The sequence below is a fragment of the Coccinella septempunctata genome, chromosome 7 (genome assembly GCF_907165205.1).
Source record: "Coccinella septempunctata chromosome 7, icCocSept1.1, whole genome shotgun sequence".
Taxonomy (NCBI): domain Eukaryota; kingdom Metazoa; phylum Arthropoda; class Insecta; order Coleoptera; family Coccinellidae; genus Coccinella; species Coccinella septempunctata.
Window position 1 is genome coordinate 5,895,806 of NC_058195.1, and position 25,081 is coordinate 5,920,886.

The 25,081-nt window shown below is 38.6% G+C and overlaps 2 protein-coding genes across 9 annotated transcripts in view; one reads left to right on the forward strand and one right to left on the reverse strand.

Annotated features, from left to right (window-relative positions):
* Positions 1 to 218: 218 nt before the first annotated feature.
* LOC123316822 (mediator of RNA polymerase II transcription subunit 1) lies at positions 219 to 13,416 on the forward strand. 4 transcript variants are annotated; one of them, XM_044903068.1, is made up of 16 exons: positions 219 to 386; positions 443 to 582; positions 644 to 777; positions 835 to 1,416; positions 1,469 to 1,700; positions 1,756 to 1,936; positions 1,995 to 2,576; positions 3,094 to 3,289; positions 4,311 to 4,546; positions 4,603 to 4,832; positions 5,484 to 5,748; positions 5,809 to 6,138; positions 7,872 to 8,177; positions 8,392 to 8,831; positions 11,205 to 11,475; positions 12,988 to 13,416. In XM_044903068.1, exons 1-16 carry the CDS (start codon positions 365 to 367, stop codon positions 13,290 to 13,292), a joined length of 4,452 nt encoding a protein of 1,483 aa, XP_044759003.1. In that variant the 5' UTR covers positions 219 to 364; the 3' UTR covers positions 13,293 to 13,416. The 4 variants fall into 4 exon arrangements, with proteins under 4 accessions (XP_044759003.1, XP_044759005.1, XP_044759004.1 ...); XM_044903070.1 differs by having other exon boundaries at positions 5,821 to 6,138; XM_044903069.1 differs by having other exon boundaries at positions 4,606 to 4,832.
* Positions 13,417 to 14,411: 995 nt separating this feature from the next.
* LOC123318012 (trithorax group protein osa) overlaps positions 14,412 to 25,081 on the reverse strand; it is a 29,220-nt gene continuing 18,550 nt past the window's right edge. For 3 of the 5 annotated variants that reach the window (XM_044904667.1, XM_044904668.1, XM_044904666.1), the window contains exons 3-13: positions 23,017 to 23,266; positions 22,674 to 22,964; positions 22,449 to 22,621; positions 22,122 to 22,377; positions 21,736 to 22,061; positions 21,232 to 21,446; positions 21,029 to 21,169; positions 19,780 to 19,839; positions 19,387 to 19,527; positions 15,945 to 18,960; positions 14,412 to 14,778 (exon numbers count right to left, since the gene is read on the reverse strand). In XM_044904667.1, the coding sequence (XP_044760602.1) occupies positions 16,013 to 18,960; positions 19,387 to 19,527; positions 19,780 to 19,839; positions 21,029 to 21,169; positions 21,232 to 21,446; positions 21,736 to 22,061; positions 22,122 to 22,377; positions 22,449 to 22,621; positions 22,674 to 22,964; positions 23,017 to 23,259 (4,794 nt within the window). In that variant the 5' untranslated portion in view covers positions 23,260 to 23,266 and the 3' untranslated portion in view covers positions 14,412 to 14,778; positions 15,945 to 16,012. Of the gene's footprint in view, positions 14,779 to 15,944; positions 18,961 to 19,386; positions 19,528 to 19,779; positions 19,840 to 20,379; positions 20,509 to 21,028; positions 21,170 to 21,231; positions 21,447 to 21,735; positions 22,062 to 22,121; positions 22,378 to 22,448; positions 22,622 to 22,673; positions 22,965 to 23,016; positions 23,267 to 25,081 lie in introns of all 5 variants that reach the window. The other 2 variants (XM_044904669.1, XM_044904670.1) reach the window with 2 other exon arrangements.

The window sequence follows — 25,081 nt, forward strand, 5'->3', positions numbered from 1 at the left end:
TGTCTCTTCTTTGGTTGATCTTTGACCGATTTCAGAAGTCAGTTTCTTTTCTTTTACTTGAACATAAGATGAGATGGAGGGTAAAGTCAAAGAGGAACCTCTTTGGTAGAGTACTCTCATTTACTGTGCTGAGATAAAAATTAACAAAAAAAAAGTTCATAATATCTTCGTCTGTGTACCGGTCTGACATTTTTCCGGGTGACAAGTGACAACTGTGGGTGACAGATGCTCGTCTTCTGTATATCAACAGTGATGTACGATGTCCGATAAAATTCCATTAGTTGAAATTCCTTGATAAATATTATATTTTTTTATTTAATTTCATGCTTAATTTGTTCCAAGATCAAATATTCATTAAGCCGAAATGATGAATCGGGTATCTAATGGTACGATAACTCATTTATGATGTCCTAAATGTGCAATTTGAATTTTTTTTTCTTAGGTAATGCAGCTATGGCACCTTGCGAATCCGATAAAAGTAAGGATTGGCAACTAGAAATACTCATGGAAAAATTGCGATCTAAAACAGCCCAATACAAGACATTACCTGAAATTTCAAAAAATGTCAGAATGACTATGCTGGTATGTGAATTTAAATCATGCATTGCTCCCTTTAGAATTATGGCATGCTCAATTTTTCTAGGATAAAAGATATGCTCTAGACAGTGTTGAAAAGAGTCAGCATCAGAAATGTTTAGATACCTTACAACAATCTATGAAAGTTACTTCATTACAAAGTATGGTTGAAAGATTAGAAAGTTTAACTAGACAGTTAGGGTATGTTCTTATAATATTCAAATATTGAACGTTTTCTATTGAAAAGTGGTATTTCAGGTTGAAATTTGTAGTTGGTCCATCAGATGTCCAACTTTTTATATCCTCAGATATGTTTTATTTAGAAATTCTATTGGACACTTCAGGTGCAGTACAAGATGTTAAAGTACATCATGAGGGTAAAATGGAACAGCAAAGCTGTGCTGAATTAGTTAGTTGCTTGTCAAGGGGAGATTTCCAAGATTTTACTGCACAATTAGAAGGTTTCGCTTCTATTTATCAGTTGAATGCCGAGAAAAAAGTAAAAAGTAAAGCTTTCACAGCCTTGCAATCTTTAGAAACAGATTTAAGCACACTCGCTCAATTACATTCTTTCTTGAAAGAGCCTTTCAATTCGATTTATAAATCTCCTGTTGGTATACTGGAAAAGAGAAAAGGGGGTCATCCTATGAAATTGACTTATTTTATTTCACCCTATGATTTGATCAATATTAGTAAGGGAGAACTGGAACCCATAAGTGCGGAACTGATATCTAGTAAGAATTTAGGTTACAGTGTTACAGTTTGTATGGAAGGTTCAGCTGCTCACAAATTGCAAACAACAACTCTTATCACTGTCAGTAGGACAATGAATGGCAAAAGGTTGGTTTGAAGAATCTGTTTGAAATTGTGTTTCAAACTGATATTTTTTTAGTTCTCCTTCTTTTGCACCACTAAGCGGCCAAAATAGTTCCGTTATACCAGCGACTTTCGTTCTCAAGTTGAACAAACCGTTACCTATGTGTGTAGCTCTGGCTAGGCAGCTTCAGGTGGTCACGGAACTAGAGTGGCTGGATTTCACAAATAGACGGCCCCTTTTAGACTTGATTGTGTCTCAGTGCAGTAACGGGAAAATGAGGTCTGAAAATAATAGGGGACTGTTTGTGGTAAGTTTAAATATTTCATATTAATGAAATGAGATTGATGAAGTAAATTCCACAGAATCTGCCAGATCAAAACCACTGTTATTTTATGACTGATAACAAAAATGTCGAGGGAATTCTTGTTAATAGCATTCCTTTCACTCATCCAACTAAGGTAGCCCAGATATTGGTTTTGTTGAGACAACAGGCTCTCTTTAATACCCTAATTTCAAGCTGTGTTAGGCCAAAAAGTCAGCAGAGTGAGTACCTGTGTTTTCATTTGGTAAATCCAAGAGTGATTTGATCAATTTTTTGCAGCTTTCGAGAATGTTTTCATGATTGAAATAACCGCCCTTTCTTGGACGCATATCTCGATATCTTTGGAACATCCGACAGAGGAGAGCATGGCAACTGCCGAGATGGATCTCTCGGATATCTCAAGGTTAACTTGCAAGATCCACACTCCGGGTACTCCGCCACCACCAAACGCCCCAGACAAAGCGTCAGAACTGGTATCAAGGGTACTAAATAAGAGCTTCTCGATTCCCGTGATGATACGGTCCATCATCCAATTCTGGGAGAGGCAGTCCCACGACAGGAGGAACCACTTTGGACTAGGCAGCAACGGACACGAAAATTTTAGTTTACCCCTCGACTCCTGCGACCCCGGGGGCGGAAGCGGGCCCAAGGGGGGAGTCGGAGGTCCGGGGGGTGGTAATCTGCCGGAGTTCGAGGGTCTGGACGGGGGCGGGGGGAACAGGGTCAAACAGGAGCTCTGTCACACCCAGACCTCCAATGCGATGCAGAGGGAGATGTTCCTGAACGAGAGCTTGATGTCGAATCCGAATTTTCAGAATTTCCCGTCTTCTGAGGGGGTGCTCGAACTGCTGGGGGCCCCAGGTGAGCAATCAGTCGGCTTTATTCGAAATACGCAGTAAATTCGCTAATTGGATATCGAGCTTTGGGAAAATTTTCAAATTTTGGTTTGCGGTATGATCTTAGCCTATCTGGAATTGGATAGAGGTGTACAGGGTGTCCCACATATCAAAAAACAGTGAATTATTTGAAAAGTACTCAGCTTCATATAATCTGCACAAAATGATCATTTATATCCATTTTCTGTACAACCGGAAGTCGTTAATCCTTGCACATATCTTGAAAAAGAAGCTCAATTGGTCTAATGTATCAAATTTCATACGAATAAGAAAAGAATTTCTCCAAATACAGGGCGTTTTGACAGATGAGGCTTTTTGTATAGGTGATTTATGGTGAAACGCTTCATGTTGACCAGTTTTACCTCCTGTTGAAAAAAAGGCTCACCCTGTATAATGTGGGCACTCCCAGTGCTATACTCTGTATATCTGTTAGAAATTGATCTGATTGTTGGAGAAATTCAGCTCGAAATTCCTTTCTCCAGGTAATGAGAAAAGTACCAAAAGAGGACAAAAAAGATCCAGGAGTGGAGAGGATTCCTGGAGGTCCAAAAGCCGGAAGGCGGGAGATGAAGATGTTCTCTTGGAGAGCTCTAACAGCAGCGATTCGACCTCAGGAAGTACATTTCTTTCGCATCAGGACGCCACTGACTTAGTCAATTCGAATTCTGCCTCTTTAGGGTAATTATTGCATTTTTTATATCCTATATGATAATCTACTAAACAGGTCATGTGAAGAAATCATCTGATCTGTCGAAATAATGTCAAAACATATGTAGGAGTCGACATAAAATGTTGATGATGTAGTTAGCAAGCCTAAAAATTAAGCTTTTGACTGGCAGCACAGAAATAATTCAAAATATTTCATTTCAACTTGAGAATCTTTAATTTGAAGAGGAAAAATTGGCTTCAACAAACTCTGGCAATCTTTATGATCAACTGTATTTTTCCTTTCGTTGGACTGGCTGTTCTTCCTCGAAAATAATATGTGAAGCGTTAATTTTCTACAATTTTAAGTCTTAAGGCCCGTTTGCACCAATCCCCCTTAAAATGAGTACTTAACTAAGCGTAGTTTAAAGTTAATGGACGCTTAATTTTATTGTCAGTTGCACAACTGCGGCTTAACAGAATCTTAAGTAAGGGGCCTTTAAGTTTTCATATCTAGTGATATTTCAGTTTTTTATTTTGGTGCACCTTCATTCTAGTCCAATAAAGCCTTTTCATTGGTTGGCCGGTTGCCGATGATCGTTGTCATTTCATTAACCTAACTTTATTGTCCTGTCAGTCAGTTTCAAGTATGTAAACTATTATATTATTATCAAAGAGTGACAACTTTTTGTTGCTGAATTAGCATTATTATTGATAATGAAATGGATTGTAAAATAAAAGGTACTCGACGTTATTAGAAAAACCACAGCAGTTCTGCAGCCAGTTTATGAGTTCAACAAATTATTTTAGGTTAGAATCCCGCCCTAATACCTAAGTGGTCATTACCAGAGCGCTTAAATTTAAAGCTTGCTTTAGCCATTTAAATGTCACTTAACAGTTGGTGCAACGTAATTTAAGTTGAGGGTTCATTTTAAGGGACACTTAACATTAAGTGCGTTTGGTGCAAACAGGTCTAAGATGGGTACATCTTAAGTTCAATTACTCGGTTCTTGCATTCCGATAACGAAGGCTAATCTGGTCATTTTGGATGCAGATTTCAGTCTGACCTAGAGTTGTCCACCATGGACTCCTCCGAATTGGGGGGTATGGAGAAAAACGTAGACTCCGACAGGGAAGACACGGAGGAAGAAATGAACGAAAAATTTAGGCAGAACTCGGAAGTCAAGTCCCCTATGGATATGCTGTCCGATCTGAACGACAAAAATCTAGTACCTTCCAATGTGAGCATCACGCCAATCTCAAACACTGCCAGTCCTTCTTACGTTCAAGGTAAATGCGTTCGATTTTTATCGATCTTCATATTCAATAGCTTGAAACTTTCTAAGGAGGATTACCTGAGAGACGTTCATCGATTGAACTGTCGTCTATGAGTCCTTCTACGTCGTCCCTCATACCGAGCACAATAACAATCACGCCGCTTCCTCAAGTCAAGTCTTCATCAGACGATAAGTACAAAGAAAGGAAGAGTAGCAAGAGTAAGTCGGATGAAAAGAGTCGGATGGAGAAAAAAAGGAAAAGAAAACGAGATGAGAGTCCCATGGGTCCCCCAGAAAAGGTAATTGAATGATTCAATACAGGGTGGGCAAAATTCGTTGTTTACTGAGGGGATCTCGAGAACTATAGTAGCTAGAAGAAAACGGATGATATATTTTCTAGCTCTTTTTTCGTGACTGATCCAAATCTGAAAACAGAATCGGCCTATCGTTTTTAGATTTCGAGTTATAGACAAAAATTTAGATTTTGACGATTCCGAAAAGTTCTCGTAACTTTTTTGTCTTTGATGTTACAGATCTGAAACTTGAAACTTCTTAGCCACTTTCATACGTGGAATCTACCGACGAAAGATTTTTCCCAATTCAAAAATATCAAATTGAATAAAAGTTTGCATTTAAAAAAATGAAAGTTCACCTCATGATTAGTAATGAGAAAATATTTTGGGCTCATCAGTGGATTCTACGTGAAAAAGTGCCTGTAGAAGGTTCAAGTTTCAGATTTGTAACTTCAAAGACAAAAAAGTTATGAGAAATTCACGAAATTGTCAAACTCAAAAACGAAGTATCGTAGGAGGCTGCGGTTTTCACCATTCTTTGTTTCTCCGAAAAAGAGAGAGATGCTGCTATAGTTCGCGAGATCCTCTCAGTAGACAACGAATTTTGCCAATCCTGTACAATTACTCGTAGTTTTTGCAATCAATGACATCTTTCAGATTCCACCCAAGCAAGATCCCCTTTCTAAACCCGTCTCCGTTAGTATCAAACCATCAGAGTCTCCGCCACCCTCTCTCAGTACGCCCTCCTCTCCGGGCATTTTAAAGTATTCGGCATCACCCACCCACAGGAGTTTGAGCGGAAAATTAAGTCCTAGCTTGGCCAAGCAGAGTCTCAAGGGTCATCACAGTCCGAAGCATAGCCCAGCCCACGTTCCAAGCAGCCCTAAACACGGTTTGGGCATATCGAGTCCGAAAAGCCACGGTGAGTTGTTTTACCCTTTTCAAGATGTGGTTCAGGCAAAGTCGACAACTAACCGAGTAGATTTCTTTCAAGGTACATCCCCCAAACATCCATCGGCGAGCGGTTCCGGCAAACCCAGCATGTCCACCCTTAAAAACGCCACCAATTCGCCCAACAGTAAGTCGGAGTCGAAAACCAAGTCCGGCCTCAAGGAATCGTCGAGAGATAAGGAGAAGAAACAGTCGTCGACCTTCCAGTCGACCACCGCCAGTTCGAAAAATAAATCTTCCTCTAAGACGAAAACTACGGATTCTAATTTCAACACTGAGATGATATCTCCGCAGGAAAATCAGATAGCGCCAGGTGGCGCTTCGGATTCCAGCGGCAACCTGAACCAGGCCAGGAGGAAAGGTAAAAAATATCAGTGTGAATGGTACAGGGTGTCCGCGCCATGGGACAGCGGTCGATTACTCTAATTCCATTAACTTTACAAAGAAGAGTTTAAAATAAACTCCCTTTTTTTTGAGTAGAACATCTCCTGAAATTATTCAGAACTATACAAAGTGTTTCGTTTCTTCTCTACAGGGTGGGCAAAATTCGTTGTCTACCGAGAGGATCTCGAGAACTATAGCAGCTAGAAGAAAACGGATGATACATTCTCGAGCTCTTTTCCGGAGAAACAAAGAATGGTGAAAACCGCAGCCTCCCACGATACTTCGTTTTTGAGTTTGACAATTTCGTAAAGTTCTCATAACTTTTTTGTCTTTGAAGTTAGAAATCTGAAACTTGAACCTTCTACAGGCACTTTTTTACGTAGAATCCACTGATGAGCTCTAAATATTTCTTCATTTCGAATCATTAGGTGAACTTTCATTTTTTAAATGCAAACTTTTATTCAATTTGATTTTTTTTAAGTGGGAAAAAACTTTTGTCAGTAGATTCTACGAATGAAAGTGCCTAAGATGGTTCCAAGTTTCAGATCTGTAACTTCAAAGACAAAAAAGTTATGAGAACTTTTCGGAATCGTCAAAATCTCAATTTTTGTTTATAACTCGAAATCTAAAAATGATAGGCCGATTCTGTTTTCAGATTTGGATTAGTCATGAAAAAAGAGCTGGAGAATGTGTCATCCATTTTCTTCTAGCTGCTATAGTTCTCGAGATCCTCTCAGTAGACAACGAATTTTGCCCACCCTGTACAGCTATCAACTTCGTTATTTTAAATGGAACACCCTATATATTTTCACATTTTTGAATTCCTTGTTGCATTTGAATATAAGTTTGATGAAACAACTATGCCTTAATTCTCAACGGTTTTCGAGAAATTTGACTTTTTATCCATATTTTGACAGTTTGAGGTACTTACATAAAGGACTATAGTTCCGTCCCTATTCTATGTAATTGATTCAAATTTGGACTTTGTCTAGTCAATGAATGATACACTAAAAATTTTCTTTCTGAATAACCATATTATATACAGGGTCCACGAAAACGTAGATCCATTATCGAAGCAGAAATTCTTCAAAATCTTAATTTTTTTGAATGGCAACCCATATTTTTTTCTGTTCATTATTTAAAACAATTAAAATCGAACGAAAAATGTTTAAATAATGAACAGAAAAAAATATGGGTTGCCATTTGAAAAAATGAAGATTTCGAAGAATTTCTGTTTTGATAATGGATCTACGTTTTCGTGGACCCTGTATGTAATATGGTTATTCACAAAGAAAATTTTTAGTGTATCATTTATTGACTAGACGCGGTCCAAATTTGGATCAATTACTTTGAATAGGGACGGAGCCTTAGTCCTTTATGTAAGTACCTCAAACTGTCAAAATATTGATAAAAAGTCGAATTTCTCGAAAACCGTTGAGAATTCAGACATAGTTGTGTTATCAAACTTATATTCAAATTCAACAAGGAATTCAAAAATGTAAAAATATATAGGGTGTTCCATTTAAAATAACGAAGTTGATAGCTGTGCAGAAGAAACGAAACGCTTTGTATAGTTTTAAATAATTTTAGGAGATGCCTTACTTAAAAAAAGGAAAGTTTCATTTGTTACCTTTTTTTGTAAAGTTGATAGAATTAGGGTAATCGACCGCTGTTGATTACGCCGATGTTTACCTGAAGTTTTTTCCTCAGGCATGTTGTCGGCCATCGTGGATAAGTTAAAATCCGCACAGCACTGTGAATCAGGCACCGATCTCTCCGGAAAAATCAACAACAGACTTGAAAGAGACCGGAGCAGTGGCAGCAGTCAGATTTCCAAGTCTGGCGACTCGAAGAACACAACGAACAAATCGGGAGATCCAAAAAACTCCGAATACATGGTGAAACCAAGTTCGGACGGCATAAAACTGACGATCAACAAGACGAGGACCAAAGACGCGGTGAAGAACGCTGCTACGAAGACCGGGTCCCCCAAAGTTCACACGGGCTTGAAACCAGGTTAGTTGACGAAGTTATACGGGGTGTTTCATGAGTCGTTGGCCATAGCTCAATGGTGAATGCAGGTCATCCGGGCTTTTCAGAAAACTTGCTTGTTTTGTATCCTAAGGCTATTAGTTTCGGAGATACGGATGATCTGCATTCACCATGCTATGGCCAACGACTCATGAAACACCCTGTATAATGAAGCAGGTGATTCAGTGAAATCTTCTAGGGGTCAACAGCGGTCCTGCATCTAAAAAACCTCAGCAGCAGCAGTTGCAGAATCAGAAATCTTCATCCTCCGTTTCTTCATCTTCCATGCCGACATCTTCCAAGAATTCGCCGAAACTTACGCTTTCTAGCCCCAAATCTACCTCAGTCGCTTCATCCTTGTCTTCCAGCAACAAGTCGTCGAAGGCGAGCGCGAGCGGTCAGACGAAAGACAGAATATCGAAGTTGGGAAAGAGCAGTTCGGAAAAGTCCGTGTTTTCCTCTAGGGAGAGGGGTAAATCGAGTCCCACCCCTAAGGACGAACCGGACACCGCCTTCAAGTACAACTCGTCCCTGAAGATGGAGGGTTTGGTGAAGCAGTTGGATAAGAACTTTCAGATTCCGAAATTGTCCGCTAGGATGGGGTCAGCTCAGATGGAGGATAAGAAGTCTGGTTCCAAGGTAATTCAACAAATTCGAAAATTCGGCATACCTCGGTTGATTCGGACAGATGCTAAGTCGGGATTTACTCGAGCTTCGTGGAGACCTAGTGGATTTTGAAGATTGGTGGAAAGAAAAAAAAGGTTCTATGATGTATGCACTTTCAGCGGTGGGGAAAGCGTCTGCAGGTTTTCAAAGATGTAATAAAAAATCGTCAGGTGTACATACTCGAGCGTGTCAGATCAAGATACTTTATATGCCCTACGTGTCTCTGATAATAAATTCATGTTAATCTGACAGTTTGCGTAGTGGGGTTGGCCGTAAGGAAGAGTTGAAAATAGTTAAAAAAATTTTTTCGAGTGTGTCAGATTTTTAGAGGGTATGTTAATTGGTCCCAAAGGAAGCTTCTTTTCAAGAGACTGACAATTCGGATGTGATGCAAGGTTACAGCAGTCCTTTGAAAAAATCGTTACTTGTACATACTCGAGCGTGTCAGATTTTCATACAGATGGTTAATATCAGCGATGCTGACGTGTTGACCCATTAATTTGACACTAATCAGGGGGGTTTTCCTCAATCTGACAGTTTGAAGATGATAAAGAGGAATTTTTTTGAAATATCTCCCTTCCCGTATCTCTAATCGTTTCTGTATTCATTATGAAAGTTGTAGATAATAAAATTCTATACAACTTTTGTCTGAAGCAATTTTACATACTTCTAACCGTTTTCGGGTTAGAGGACGATAAGGGCGAGGAGCTTAGCCACACATGCGAAAGGCCAAGGTCAATGTAGAAACCCAGTCTGATGTACATTCATCGCCTTATATTTCAAAAACGTTTAAACGTAGAAAAAATTGCTTCGGACAAAATTTTTAGAAAATGTTATGCTCTACAACTTTTATAATGAATGCGAAAACACTTTGAGGCCCAGGAGAGGAGATAATTCGAAAAAACTGATTTTCATGACCTTTACGGCCAATTTTTATTGTTTCGGCTTGATAAGACTGCCAGATTATATTTTTTTTCGTGAAAATTGGAGTATCGAGCCATTATCAAGTACCTGTATTTAAAAGGGTTCAGATGTAAGCAGATTCACGAAGATTTGGACTGCAAGCTTCAAAAAAGATGATGACCGATCGGGAAGGCCAGTTTCTGTGTCAGTCCCCGAAAATATCGATGCAGTTCATGACATGATTTTATCAGACCGTCGAATTGGGCTAAAACGGATATCTGAAGCACTGAATATTTCATACGATCACGTTCATCATATAGTTCACGTCAATTTGGGCATGAGAAAAATTGCCTCAAAATGGATCCCCAAATGTTTGAATGTCGACCAAAAGCGTGCATGGGTAGAAGCATCGCTTTCGATCTGTGCTCGATTTGAAAACGATGTACACTTCTTAAACCGAATTGTTACTATGACTTGGGTAAATTTCTACGATCCAGAAGCAAAGCAACAATCGATGGAATTGCGACACTCTGGTTATCCAAGGCCTAAGAAGTTTCATGTCCAAAAATCTGCTGGAAAAGTTCTTGCTTCAGTTTTTTGGGATTGCCATGGAGTAATCATGATTGATTTTTTGGATAAGGGTAGAACAATAACCGGAGATTACTATTCGACATTACTGACCACTGTACGAAAAAAAAATTAAAGAGAAAAGGCGCGGAAAGCTATCCAAAGGTGTTTTGTTTTTGTAGGACAACGCCCCTGCGCACAAATCTCATGTTGCCATGAAAAATTCGTGATTTAGGGTTTGAATCACTAGAGCATCCCCCTTATGCACCAGATTTGGCTCCATCCGACTATCATCTCTTTCCCCAACTGAAAAAAAGTTTGAAAGGTCGTAAATTTTCTTCCAACGAGGAGGTAATAAAAGGTTTGGAGGTCTGGTTTGCAGAGCAAGAAGAAACATATTTTTTGAAAGGTCTAGAGACGTTGCAGGTTCGCTGTAATAAATGTATTCAATTAAGAGGAGAATATGTTGAGCAATAAAATATTTTGACATTGAAATTTTGTTTGGTTCTATAGTAGGCTAAGAATTTTTCAATATATCCTCGTATATCTTAATCTGACACGCTCGAGTATGTACAATTCTAACAGGTTGTCCTAGGCAATTCCACCCATATACAGATCAAATTTTTGGTAGAGGTACTCTACAGGGTCCAAGGTATCTCCCCTTATATTAATCTGACACGCTCGAGTAAATCCCGAATTTCCCTCATGGGCTCCCCAACTACAATGGTATCGTCTGAGCCTTACTTGCTACCGTTCACAAGTTTCACAAAATATGGTACTCGTGACACTTAATGGCACCTATTGTATTTCCGAGAGATTCAACAAGTACTTCGCTTGATCCTCTGTCACTCGTTTTCGCAATTATCAATTTTTCAGGAAAATCCCAACAATCTCAGCCGCAGCCCTTCGGATTCAAAAATTTACGATCTGATGCCGAAGGGCGACTCCAAATACCCCCTGGCCATCCCGAACAACAAAATCCTGGAATCGATGGAGAGCAAGATGAGGAACAACCTGAACAGTATTACGCAGAACCCGTCGATGTTGAACAGAAAAGACGAGGAAGATGAGAGCGGTCGAAGAGATCCCCTCGCGATCTCTTATCCGATTTCTAACTCCGTTGCCAACAAGACCTACGGGACCGGATGTAAGTGAATTTGCTCTGTTCGAGAGCTCAATTCGTTCATTAGGTGATTTTGTAAATTTTGGATTCAGAATCTTATGAAGCAGGGTGTGGTGAGAAGAATAAATGTTGCTTGATAAATTATACTAACTGACGAAGAAACACCCAGAGGAAGCTGTTAAAATTTCAAATTTTTTTTTGGTAAAACATATACTCCATTCTCTTTTATTTTAGCAGTCGGTTGGCCATGGAAATTTGACACATTTCACTCTGTATAGTACGAAAATGTGGGGTTATGACGGTTGTCAAAACATTTTTGGGTTTTAAATCAACGCTATGTTGCTTGTTCTATGTAAAAGTTTCTGTTACTTCGTATTTTATCACAATGTCGAATCTCTTCGGAAATTATGTAACGAACATAATTGAAGTTTATACAAACTGATTGAAGGCATACCAAATCCAGTTATTTGCATGGAAAATACAAGAGATCAGTATAATATAATATGCACTAGCTTGAGGAGAGTTTTCTTTGGCTAAAGTTTGAATACGTTACATCAGTTGTAGATTTCAAAAATATTAACCCGAAGATGAAATGCATATGTTGCAGTGGTTGGGAATGGGTATCTCCCGAAGGAATTAACAGATAATTACAAGAATGTTAAATTCTGCAACAAAAATCATCTTGCATCAATATAAGTAAAAGAAATTGAAGGAAGTTTCAATCAAGATGAACTTCACCTTTGAACAAAAATTTCACATGAATAAACAATTAGCAGGACAACTGGCGCGTATTTGTGGCTGTTCATCTCAATGCATTGATAAAATAATATAATAATTAGGTATTTATTGGTACCTTAAGACATTTACAATGTATAGGACAAGTCAAATGAAAAATAGAAAATAAATAATAATCGTTTACTCCTGCTGTACTATCTATGTTTTACCAAAAAAAATTTAAATTTAAACAGCTCCTTCTCGGCGTTGCAGTTTCTTTGTCAGTAAGTATAATTGATGAATTCAATGGATTTATACTTGAATTCTTCTCATAAGCCCTGTTTTTAATAATTTCACATTTTCGTTTTTCTAATTTCGGGGATAATTGTCATGTAACTTGGTGAGTCCATCATTATGGCTTTGATTTCATCATTAAAAAACATTTTATTTCACATTCAAACAGCTACCGAATCAGTCGTTGAATTTTTTTTCTAGGATGGAAGCGCAACTTTCTTCCGAGGCTCTTCATCTGTAGAAACTTGTGCCTTTTCTATGGGTTTTCACGTACCAAAATAACGCAAAATTACGAGGGGGCTGAGATACTGTAAAAAGAAGCCAGGTGCATTTTTATGGATGGCTATCTGTAGACGCAATGTCGAAGTTTTTATTCGAGTGTATTACGAAAGACTTGCCAAGTGATTTATGTAGAATATTACAGGGTTTAAGGTCCCAGGCAATCTTGATTTCCACGTGATAATCTCTTAAATGTTTACTGACTGTATTTTCCCTTTGCTGAAAATAGCAAACGTTTTCGATTTCTAGTCCCTTCAACGGACCAACAACCTCTTAGTCTTTCGATGAAAACGGCGATGGACTTGGCTAAATTCGCGGCGCCGGATGCACCACGCGACAAGAGAGAGACTAAGAAAGGGAGCAGCATGGCTGACTGCGATATATTGTTGGATTTCAGCAAAGGGAGCGCTGGTGCGAAAACAGCAACAGCTCCTTATCCACCGTCGCCTTCCGTCAGTGTGCACATAGTTAAATCTCCAGCCCCCCATCCCAGTCCCAGGGCCATCTCTCCAGACGAACTGATGGATGAGACGTTCGTGGGCTTGGGAAAATAACGCATTGATTGTGCCACTTTTATGGGAAATTTTAGGTTAATTTTAAATCGATCTGTATATTATGAAATTTGTATATAATTGACTAAAATAGTTTAATGAATAAAAATATTGATTATTTATTCAATGTTGTTTTTTATTGCGATACCTAGGAACAAGGCGGGCAATGGAAATAATTCCTAGATGGGGTCATTTGCAACTTCCTCCAGACCGAACGGTTTTGCAGAAATGGATGAAATTCTCAGATTTATTACTAGGAGAGTTGCTCTTTCATAATATGTACCAAATTTTGATAAAGAAGAAAAACTACTCGCAAGTTGACCATCGAAAAATTCCCAAAAAGATGGGGTCAGTTGAAACTTCCTTAAGAGCGAACGGTTGTGCCGACATGGATGAAATTCTCAGATTTTTAACTAGAAGAGTTGCTCTTTTAGAATATGTATCACATTAAGATTTGCGATCATTTTCCTGGAAGAAAAACTTCTCCCAAGTTGACCATCGAAAAATGCCCAAAAAGATGGGGTCAGTTGAAACTGCCTTAAGACCGAACGGTTGTGCCGAAATGAATGAAATTCTCAGATTTTTCACTAGAAGAGTTGCTCTTTTAGAACATGTATCACATTTAGATCTGCGATAATTTTCCTGGAAGAAAAACTACTCGCAAGTGGACCATCGAAAAATGTCCAAAAAGATGGGGTCAGTTGAAACTTCCTCAAGACCGAACAGTTGTGCCGAAATGGATGAAATTCTCAGATTTATTACTAGATGAGTTGCTCTTTCAGAATATGTATCACATTTAGATCTCCAATAATTTTCCTGGAAGAAAAACTACTCGCAAGTTGACCATCGAAAAAATCACAAAAAGATGGGGTTAGCTGAAACTTTCTCAAGACCGAACAGTTGTGCCGAAATGGATGAAATTCTCAGATTTTTCACTAGAAGAGTTGCTCTTTTAGACCATGTATCACATTTAGATCTGCAATCATTTTCCTGGAAGAAATAACTACTCGCAAGTTGACCACCGAAAAATTCCCAAAAAGATGGGTTCAGTTGAAACTTTCTCAAGACCGGTTGTGCCGAGGTCTATGAAATTTATTCAGGATTCTTCATCAAGAAAACGCCAAAGTTTCAACAAATTTATTGAAAAATACATGTTTGTTTCATTTCCACAATGATAACAATTATATAATATCTTAAAAATCAACACAAGCGAAAAATAATCAAAATATACAAAACTATATATGCCAATAAAATTGTGATTATTTCGCTCACAAGACAAACATTCCTTGCTTCGACTAATCGAACATGCATTCAAAGATTATTGTTACAATTATGCTAGAAAAATGCCTTCGAATGAACAAGCCCGAAAAACAAGTTACTCAAAAAATTCTTGAGGTCTACAAATACATCTAGCGGTCATTTTCACATCAAAACTTCGCTATCAATTGTTTTCCTCCTGTCTGTCCTCAAAAATCAGAATGACCTGGACCTAAAAAAAACACAAGAATATGAAATATATTACGTTGAAATGAAACAAAATAAGCCTATTCATATCATATAAATAACATATAAAATAGAGACAGGAATTCAACTGGGTAATATGTAAGATGTTTATCCTATACTCAAAAAATATTTCGTAGTGATAGGAAAGGCATGCAATCTCAAATAACGAAAACTTTGATTATTTAAAACAGAACAGAAAGGCGTGCATAAAAACATTCTTTCCCTAAAAAATGATGAAAAATTAGTTATATCAAAACTCAAAAATTGGTAGTTTTAATCGATCTCATAAGCAAACTACACCTTTGATTAATATTGTTTATTGAGTTAAGTCACTAGGTATGTTTAAATAATGTTAATGTTAATCATGACACAACGTAAGGATTAAAATCGAAGTAATAATAACTATATTAAGATTGCCCAGTAGTGACTCTATAAGAATGTTGGGAAATAAAAAATGATATAAGAAAGGTGGAGTTTACTATTTGAGATTTCTACTTTTGTTCAGGATCCGATTTTCAACAAGTGTCTCATTGCAAATAAGATAAAAGAAGTCTATATAGTTGTATATTGAAGAATTGTAATTGGTTTTATTTTGAAGAGGCCAATTTATAAACTACTTTCAGTACTTTTGTTATAGGGGGATAACACCAAAATTTAAAATTGCTTTTCAGGTGTCATCTTTAGGGGTTGTATCTAAAAAAAATTATACGAAATACCCACAATAATTTTTGATAAAGAATCACCACACAAATAAGTTATTTACACAACTACTGTTGAGTGTTATGATGCTGAGTAGTGACCCAGCATTGCACTGCCATATCATGCTACATTCCTTGTGTATATTTAATCTATTTTTTAAAATTCGCTTCTTTTTTATCTTTTTTATTTCAATACTTAGCAGGAGTATCATTCATAGTGCGAATGGCTAAACACTGTCCAGAATTTAAGTAACAATTAACTGAATTTTAAGATCTACGTACAACTTTCCTCGAGTTAAGCCAGTAAATCAGTAAAAAGTGGAAAAACCAGGAAAGACACTTGTTTAAAATCGTCCCATTATCATCGATAATGCGAAGCTCAGTTACTTTTGCGAAAAACGTTGATCGATCCAGATTATGTGGAAAGATCTTGAAAAACCGAACTGTGGGATACCTCATTTAAAATCGTGGATCCACCAATTGGAAATCAAATAAAATTCCACCTTCCGTTGTGGGTTTCGGTCAAGATTTAGGATCGGGATTGTTTATTGAGGACGTTTCTTCAGGGTTTTCGACTAGCTTCTTCAGATCGGAATGAACATTTTTGCCGCTTAAGACGCGTGGGCATTTGGGCAGGGTGGTCGAAAAAACGGTGGGCTTCTGACCGGCCTCCTGGATCATTTTGAAAGTTTTGGACTGGATGATCTCGTTTTCTTGCAGGGCAGCGGCTTGTGCCCAAGAGTCATAATATTGCATGTACTCGTTATAGTGGCCGTAGAACTCTTGGGGGGTTGAATTCCCTGTGTCGTTTCTCAGGGGTGATAGGTAATCGCTGTATGTACCTTCCGATGGTGTATCGCAGTTATCTGCGCCGTCTTCTTGCAAAACCCTTTTGGCAGCGGCGTGTAGCTTATCCACCGACATGTTCCTGAAAATCTGTCCCTTCTTCTGTTTCAACATACTGTGTACCAGCTCCTCCGCTAACTTATCGCTTACGTTGGAGTTCAAGGGTAAGCTGAGCTGTGTTTTCCTTGTTTCTGGAACATTTTCCTCTTCTTCTTCATTTTCACATTCCTCTTGTAACAGTTGAAACAGCCTCGAATGAGTGGATGCTCTTTGGTATTTACTCATTTTCCTAAGCTCTGGGAATTCCTCGTTATCTGAATATTGCTTGCTCAAATCTGTAACTCCTGAATCTTCCTCTGATATTTCGTCGAATGATTTAACACTGCTTTTAGCCGATATAGGCTTGCTTTTATTCGATTCCCCATTATCGATAGAATCCACTTGACTCTTCACGCTAATCCTTATCTCTTCCTCGATCTTGGTTGATTTTTTCTTGGCCGAAATGCACTCCTGGAGTGCCCGTATCCTGTCTTTTATGGATGGTATAACAACTGTTTCTTCCTCAACGTTTTGTTCGTTGTTGTTGACGTCGTTTTTAGTTCCTTCATCTTCGCTCGAATCGCTGTCTTCACTTTCGGATGACTCATCCGATTCACAAGAGATTCTCCTCGAGCTTGCACTGCTATGGCTAGAGTGAGCGGAAGTGATCTCCAACTTGGGAACCGTAGATTCTTTGTAGTCCTCCTCGTAGAACACATCATCTTCATACGTGTTTGTTTCTGGCTTCAGTGTATCAACAAAGGCTTCCTTTGAGTTCATTTCATTACTCATTTCTTCTATTTGGGTCTGATTTGTTACTTCTTTCGTATTCAGTTCTGTTATAACATCATCTTCGTCGTGCGTGTTCTCTTCTGGTTTATTTTCATTTATAATTTCCTTTGTTTCCGTTTTATCGTGTTGTTCGAATTCTGTTTCACTTGGATTTGAGGGTTTTTCCTCTGATGTAACTTTGTCCTCTGCTACATCAGTCTCAGCAATGTCAGAATCTCTATAGAAAGATTTCCTTCTCGGAAAATCTTCTTCATTCTTTCCTATAACCCCCCACCAATCTTCACTGTCCGACGATTCTTTAGATGGAGCTTCTTCAGCTTCTTCATTGTTAGTTTGGTTATCTACATTCATATCCTGCGATTCGGGATCTTCAGAATAATTTTCCTCGTACTCAGCATGATTTCTTTCTTCTGCTGAATTTTGGACCTCTGATGCGTTTTGGTCATCCTTATACGTAGGAACTACAGCTTCTTCTCTATGGATGTTGGATTGATCCTCATCTTTCGATACAATTTCCCTCCTTGGTGATGGTGTCTTCATGGTGAAACTAGCATATACTTCAGAGTCGTCTAGCTCAATTCTGGCATTAATTCTGTTCTGAATCCTCGACGCAATCTCCATAAGGTTATCGGAGATCCACTGTTTGCTCAAAGAGTCATCTATTTCTTCGTCATCGCTTCTGATTCCTTCAACTGTTGTACAGTCACTGAACACGCTGCTCTCCCTAGCTTGCCTGGAGGTGTCTGTAACTTCACTCACCTCGAAAATAACGCTTAATTGGTGTGGAACTACCTCTTCTTCCCTCTCCTCTTCGTAAACGCTTGAATTAGAGGATGTGTCTGATAATTCCTCAGCTTCAGAAAGATCCGACTCGTCCTCAGTTTGCTTGTAGATGTTGATGTCTGTAACGGATCTGATGGTCTGTAACTTTCCAGAATTTTGAACGGGCTCTTGATCGTTGGTTTCAGTTTCTGTGTCTGATTCTGAGCTAGAGAGGTCTTTCTGGGTTTGGGAGTCGTTTTCTGGTGTTGGAGTCACTACGGATTCAGGTGAAACGTTTGATGCGTTCTGATCAGTCGGTGTTTTATTATGTTGTTGGTTTTTATGATTGTAGCAAGCCATTTCGTCCATTGATGAATAACCGTTGAGGTCTTCTGGTTCACTTCCTGGTCTCATGTAAGGGAGGGGGGAGAACATTGGTGGATACCCGTAACAATAGTAAGGGTAGTAGTATGGATCGTAGAAAGGTGGGTAAGGGGGGTAATAACTGTAGTTGGGCTGTGGTGGTAAGTTATTATCACTTTTTTCTTGTCCATCAGTTGGAGGATACCCGTACCAGAAGGGAACTGGTGTGGGAGTCTTAGAATCAGGATCAGAGTCGTTTAAATTCCTTTTTGGCGTCCTCCTACCCGGTATTGGAGTGGTGGGACTTGTATACATCGGATATGGTATCGGTGTTTGTCTCCAGTTGATATTCTCCAACTCCGTACTCGAGGAACATCTTGAAAACGAAGTGGGGGTTCTGGAGACCGATTTTTGGTCTAGCTCGCGTGTTGGGGTGTACGCGGGATGACCGAAATAGGGTAAGGGCGTTTTGTTTACGCTGGCCCTGTTCAATTCCGGATCTGAGTTGCTGTGTTCGGTAGATGGGAATTTGTAAGGGGCTGGGGGGAAGTATGGCGGCCAGAAGGGTTGGGGGTTGTACATTGGGTAAGCGGGGGGAAAAGCCCAATTGTTTCCTTGATATGGAAAGTCGTAGTTTTCGTTCGTTTCGTTAGCTTCTTTGACATTGGCTAGAAATAAAACGACATGTTGATATGCGGTTGTGCCAATTGGGGACTAGCCTAGTCGAATGGGGTTTAATTTTTACCGAAATAGGATTGGAATCATATTCAACACATCAGTAAGAGGAATGCCAATATTCTGATGTAGAAAAGTGTATAGTTTAACGAGCATTTAAGTACACAAATTTTCCACGAGTATGAATTTTGCTTGAGTTGCTGAATCATGATTATTTATTCTCAATCCTCATCAAACGAGACTATCAAAATTTACTAGGATTGATTCCTCTTCAATTTGAAACTTTTTACTTCGAAAAATTCTTTAAAAACCTCAGGACTCCGTTGTATTAAAAGGACTATGTTAATAAAGTGAATGATCGAGAGGGGTTTGGTATGCCACGAAAATCATTGAACTACGGGGCTAGAGCTCCAACTAACCGCAAGAATCAGGCGCAGTCATGGCTTGCAGCATCTTGAAAGACCTTGAGGGAATTGAACTCCCTGTATATTTTTTCGGTTCTTCAGCGGGAACCTGCTGACTTGGAGGTACGTAGGTTGTAGTTTTTGGTCCACCGTTTCCTACAAAAACATAGAAAAAATCAAATTGACATTGATCAAACTTCGATATTTTGCAACTTTAAACTTGGAAAATTTGAGTGAATCAAAGACAGTTTTAAATTCTGAAGATAACAGCAGAATTGTTTCATATATGATACACCACCTATATTGTCCATTGTCCAACTGAAACAGTGCCAATTATTTTTTTTTGTAGCTATTTTTGTTTATTGAATAAAATACTGAAAACTTTCAGCAATTTTATTATTTACTTGCCTTCAATTTGTATAGGGATATGCCTTATCTGCGGTTTACTGTGACCATCATCGTTGGGAACTGAAATTATATAACAAATATTCGAAAACATTAATATCAAAGTGACTATATATGAACATCGTTTTTTGGGATAGAAGGGATAAGTGTTTGAATGTAGTGATTGAAAGAACAAATGTGTTAAATGAGTGATAAATACAAGAAATAACAGAACTTGAGTGAATATATGGTCTTTCCGTTCTATAAATACCTCTACTACAAAATCTTTTCAATGTGTTGACGCTATACCAAGAAATCATTACTCCAGGAAATTTTGGACTAAGTTTCATGAATAAAATGAATTTTTTGCCTGATAACCCACAAAGAAGAATAATAATAAGTAGTCGTACTGTAAATATTTGAATCAACATCCATAAAGTGAATAATTTTCGCTAGCTTCATCCCCGTGCTGCCAAAATTGGCTGTTAGATAATTTATATATGAGGTGAACCCAACAAAATAGTTCAGTTCAGTTCTATTGTTTCATGTATCTTGTTCCATCACCCCAGTTAGAGTATTGATCGTTTTCGAAAATGTATCATGCATTGCAAACAGGGTAGGTACCGTTTTTTGAGCTCTGACCCGGTTCATCGGTCATATTTTGAAGAAGTCTGAAAGCCTTGGAAGGTATAGTAGCTCCCTTGTAACGTGGTTCTGTCGATTCACCGTGTAGGTATTTTTCTGAGTCAACATCTGAAGAATGCCCAATTTTAACTAGTTCAAAATATTTTAATCCCAAATTAAAAAAAAAAATAATAATAAATGTATATCGCCTCCTGAATAATAAACGAAATCAACAAATCTTACGATCTCAATCGAACTAGCTAACCACCATCACTCAAAGTATTAATAACAGAAATACAATTTTGTCGAGATAGAGTAGATGGTTTCATTTGACTTCGTCAGAGCAACCCAACTCAAACCTCGACGAAAATTGAATGAATTAGCCCCTCTAATTAGATATCAGTAGCTGCTCTGATATGGTGCAGAAATGCTCTGTTTATTAAAGAGAGAATTCTGGCAGTACAGACTTGGAAAGTTAAACAATGTTTGTGAATGTGAAAAAAGTAATTTTTTAGGTAGGAAATTGAAAAACCATTGTATGGATTGTTAATATCTCAAGAATGTGGGAAGTTTTTTCCATAGTTTGGAAAATTATAATAACCACCACCTAATTCCATCCCAACCACCACAAATATTGAAAGAAAATTACCGCTCTGATCTAAAATCCTGAAAACTCTAGAAGGAATATGTCCCCCCCTGTATCGTGGATTTTCCTCATCGAAATACATTTCGAGCACCAAATTAGGCTTCGTGATAGTATTTTCATTATGACGAATCTGCGTATTTTGAGCTACGTAAAAAATATCTCTGTATAGATAGCTTTGATGAGAATTGGACAGTTTTTTTGCTCACCTTGCTTGAACCTGTTGAGCAATTCTTGATCGGTGTCATTCAGCTGCATTTTTCGCATTTGTTCTGCGGGAAATTGTTGTGGGTACCTGGCTGCGTGTTCAGTAATTCCATCGTTATTTTCTTCTTCACCCTCAGTTCCCGTTATTTTTTGGATCACCCTGAATGAGCCTGATTGGGTGGGATTATTAGACCAGCTCTGCTGCCTGCTCAAGTTCCTTTGAAGGAAACGAAAGATATGATTATGATTGGTGTGCCTTGTGTCAATGACAAACATTTTACAGGCATTAAATCTAGTTTCAATATACCTAATGAATTATTATAAAAATATAAATCTAAATGGTGTAAAATATAATTTTTTTCCTCAATTTTTTAAATCCTCAACTGAATGAGTCGATTAGTGTCAAGAGGTGGGAGATACCTAGATAAAATCTGGTACAAAAACCAAGCATCTCCCCTTTACCTGCTGAAGATGAAGAAGAATCCTTCTTCAAGTGTTCAAGTTACCTGTTTGGAGTTTCTCTACCCTCAATCTGGATGGGAATGGTTATAACACCTCCCTCTTGCTTCATTGGAACATTTTCTCTTCTGTTTATAACAGGGGGACCGTAGTTAGGTCCAGGGTGTTGAAGAATAATCGGCTGAGTAACGAAGACTGCATTGGGATGACTACTTGGGTCGAACTGCGGCTGTAGAACTCTCTGAGTGTACACTTCCCTCTCTTCTGGTGGAACCGACTGTTTTTGTTGTGGTTCTTGGTATCTCTGTTGTTGAGGACCTGGAGGATTATTTTGAGGCCACCTCGGACGTTGCTGTTGATGATTTGGAGTATGCTGAAGAAATAACATGATTAAGACCATTTGTTGATGTTTTTCTGACGAAAATAATTTTACCTGCATTTGAGGTGGTGGAGTTGGAGAGAAACTTGGTTCTTTCTTTGCCCACTGTGGTGATTCCTCATTTTTGACTTGTTGCTTCTGTTGCCAAGGCTTTGGAGCTTCTTTCAGTGTAGGAGTCCCTGGTGTTTGGACTTTTGGAGATGAAGAAGGAGGTGTGGGGCTAGTAACAGTTTTGCTTGGTTGGGAGCTCACTGGTGGGATGTAGATACAGCCTACGTTGACATTTCTTTCTGGTTGTTGGCTGATATTCCTAAACATTTGGAGAAGTTACCGCAATATGCTTTTAATTTGGTAGAAAATGATACACGTAAATCAATTTACCTTGCTGGTTCTTTTCTTTCTATTACAGGAGGCGACCATGCTTGGTGTTGTTGCTCTGGTACAGATTTCTGCATAACTGGTGGTTGGTATGGGAAATTCTCGATTGGAGGAGATCTCACTTGCTGTGGTTGAGGAGACAGAGGCGATTGACTGAAAGTTTTGTTCGTCGGGACCTAAAAAAAAGTTTTTAGAATTCGTTTTCGCCATATCGCTGACGTTGGTAACCTGCTGAGGTCCTGCTCTGTCTGGATTCTTATACATCTCCTCCAGAAGCGTGTTCCTTATCCTTGGCCCACCCGTCTTCTTCAGCAAACCCATCGGGTTTTCGGGTATTATTTTAGTCATATCAGGCCGTTCAACAATCTGTTGATCGGAAGTACGAACTTTTTGTGTTGGTAAGGGTTGTGTGGGAGGTGGCGGAGGTGGTGGTATGTTGCTCATTGGAGGGGGTGGGGGTGGTACGCCTCCTCTCTGGAGGTTCATCGGTGGTGGGGGTGGAGGACCAGACGGAAATACCTGAAATTAATAAGAATATCAAACTCTGACTGATCCGAATTCAGATCGTTACCTGAACATGCATTTGTGGTTGCATCGCAGCTATGGCAGATGGAGGCAGAGATCCTGGTATCACTTGGGGCCGATTTTGCTGAGCTGGGGTTGATCCAACACCCTCGTAAGCGGCATTCCTCTCTATCCTTCTGGCCATTCGAGGTGACTTGATTTCGTTCAGATTCAAGCCCCCAGGGGTGTAGGTGAAGGGTTTCTTGTCTTTTGTCATCATGGCATTTTGGATACACGGTGGAGGTTCCATTTTTTGACTGTAAGAAAGGAGGAGAATTATAGAAAGGATCAGAGGTTGAAGGTTCCTCGTGAATAAATAAACAGAAATAATAATAGAGAATTCATTATTGGTTGTAACGGCAATTTCAGGAGTCGAGTACAAAAATTATTACCCTCTTGCAGATTGTTGACACCTTTAGGCCTATTTTACAATTATTAGAACTGATGACGCTTTTTATAACCTAGTGATTTTGAGTTTGTTTCCTCTACCCACAGAACCCCAGATGCAATCTGCAAGGTAAGTATTTGACTCGTACAAATAATTTAACAGTAGATTCTTGAGGTCAAAAGAAACACTTATTTCCCATACCATTTTTTCTGATTTGGCCCTTATAAAAAGATATAGCCATTTTCTGTTATGTTTTCATAATGAGCTGATGAGTCAGCCCTGAAAAAACAAAATAAGCTTCAGAATAGCTAGCTAAATCTTTGACACTACACATCTTTGGATCTTCCAAACAGAGTTGTATTCAGCCAAAGCACCAATTTCTCAAATGTCACAGATACTTTTTAATTTTTGAATATCAAATTACTCGAAAACGGCGCATCATACGAGAAAATATGAGGAGTACTTTTATTTTACAAAAAGTTCAAATATTCATTAGATAGCGTTCAACTCAGTTTCAAGAGTTGGGTTCTTTGAACTTTCGGTATTTTTATGGTACGTAATGATCATAATGAGAAAACTGGAAGACGTGTGGGTGATATCTTGTGTTCGAACAAGATTCATCAGGTCAATGAAAAACTATATTCCGAAATTCATTTCATTCGATGAAATCGCTTGTGAGATAGAACTAAGAATAATTTTTTTCATGGTTTTTCAACAGCCTGTATGTTTCAAACCGTGCCGATTCGTAAAAAACGGTATAGGAAAAAAGTGTTTTTTTTGCCCTCAAGAATCTTCTGCTAAAATATTTGTATGGGCCGAAGACCAGCCCTCTATAGCCCCTTTTATGTTTTTTGGTAGCACATGTATTTTTCTTCTTTTTCGTATCGAACTTGAATCTTGAATGAGCCACAAAACAAAGTACTTCCAAATTTTTTGAAGGGCTTGTTGCACGATACCCATCTATGCATTTCTGATAAATAGCACAGAACATGATAAGCTGCCCCACATTACATCATGAGAAAGAAATGTGCGTATAGTTCCTGGGGTCTTTCAAAACAGCCTTATTGATACGAATTCTTGATGCGTGTATCACTTCTTGGTAATCTGCATTTTTCATGGTCCGTAAATAACCGGTTCAAACTCGACCTACCCATACAATTTGCCGCTTGATTTTAATCATGGGTTGAAATTCATTTTTCATGGGTTTTGCAGTCTTTCTCCTCAGCCTTTTATTCGCGTTCAGTTAACGGTAATTTTCATTGAGGTATAAATCATTCAATTAAGTTACAAAAGGGTTGGGAGATCGATTTCTCGTTAGTACATTTAGGGAGGTTCTGAATTCTGAGAAATCAGTAGGTGTGTACAGAGGTTTTGTCTGGAAGTCTAGACGATTCCTTAGAAAAGGCAGGAAACGCAGACCAGACATAGTGGGCTACATTTATAGGGAATGAAATACTCCATAGCCAATCAGGTGGAAGATTAAAATTGCTTGGACAAGTCGATTTTTTCCTCAAGAGTATTTTTGAATTAAAATTGATAGACCATTACAGGCCTTACGATTTATATTTATGGAATACGTTAATTTGTTGAACAATTTCAATTTTAAAACGATTTAAACTTCTCCAGATTTGTCCCAAGCGATTTTTGGACAGGTTCAACCATTTTGCATGAGATGAGCGCATAT

Excerpts from the sequence above, each read along its gene's own strand:
- LOC123316822 (XM_044903068.1), top strand. The coding sequence starts at position 365 with ATGATGAATCGGGTATCTAATG. Across the intron at positions 778-834 it reads AGTTTAACTAGACAGTTAGG|GTTGAAATTTGTAGTTGGTC; the intron begins GTATGTTCTTAT and ends GTGGTATTTCAG. Across the intron at positions 5,749-5,808 it reads ATCGAGTCCGAAAAGCCACG|ATTTCTTTCAAGGTACATCC; the intron begins GTGAGTTGTTTT and ends CTAACCGAGTAG.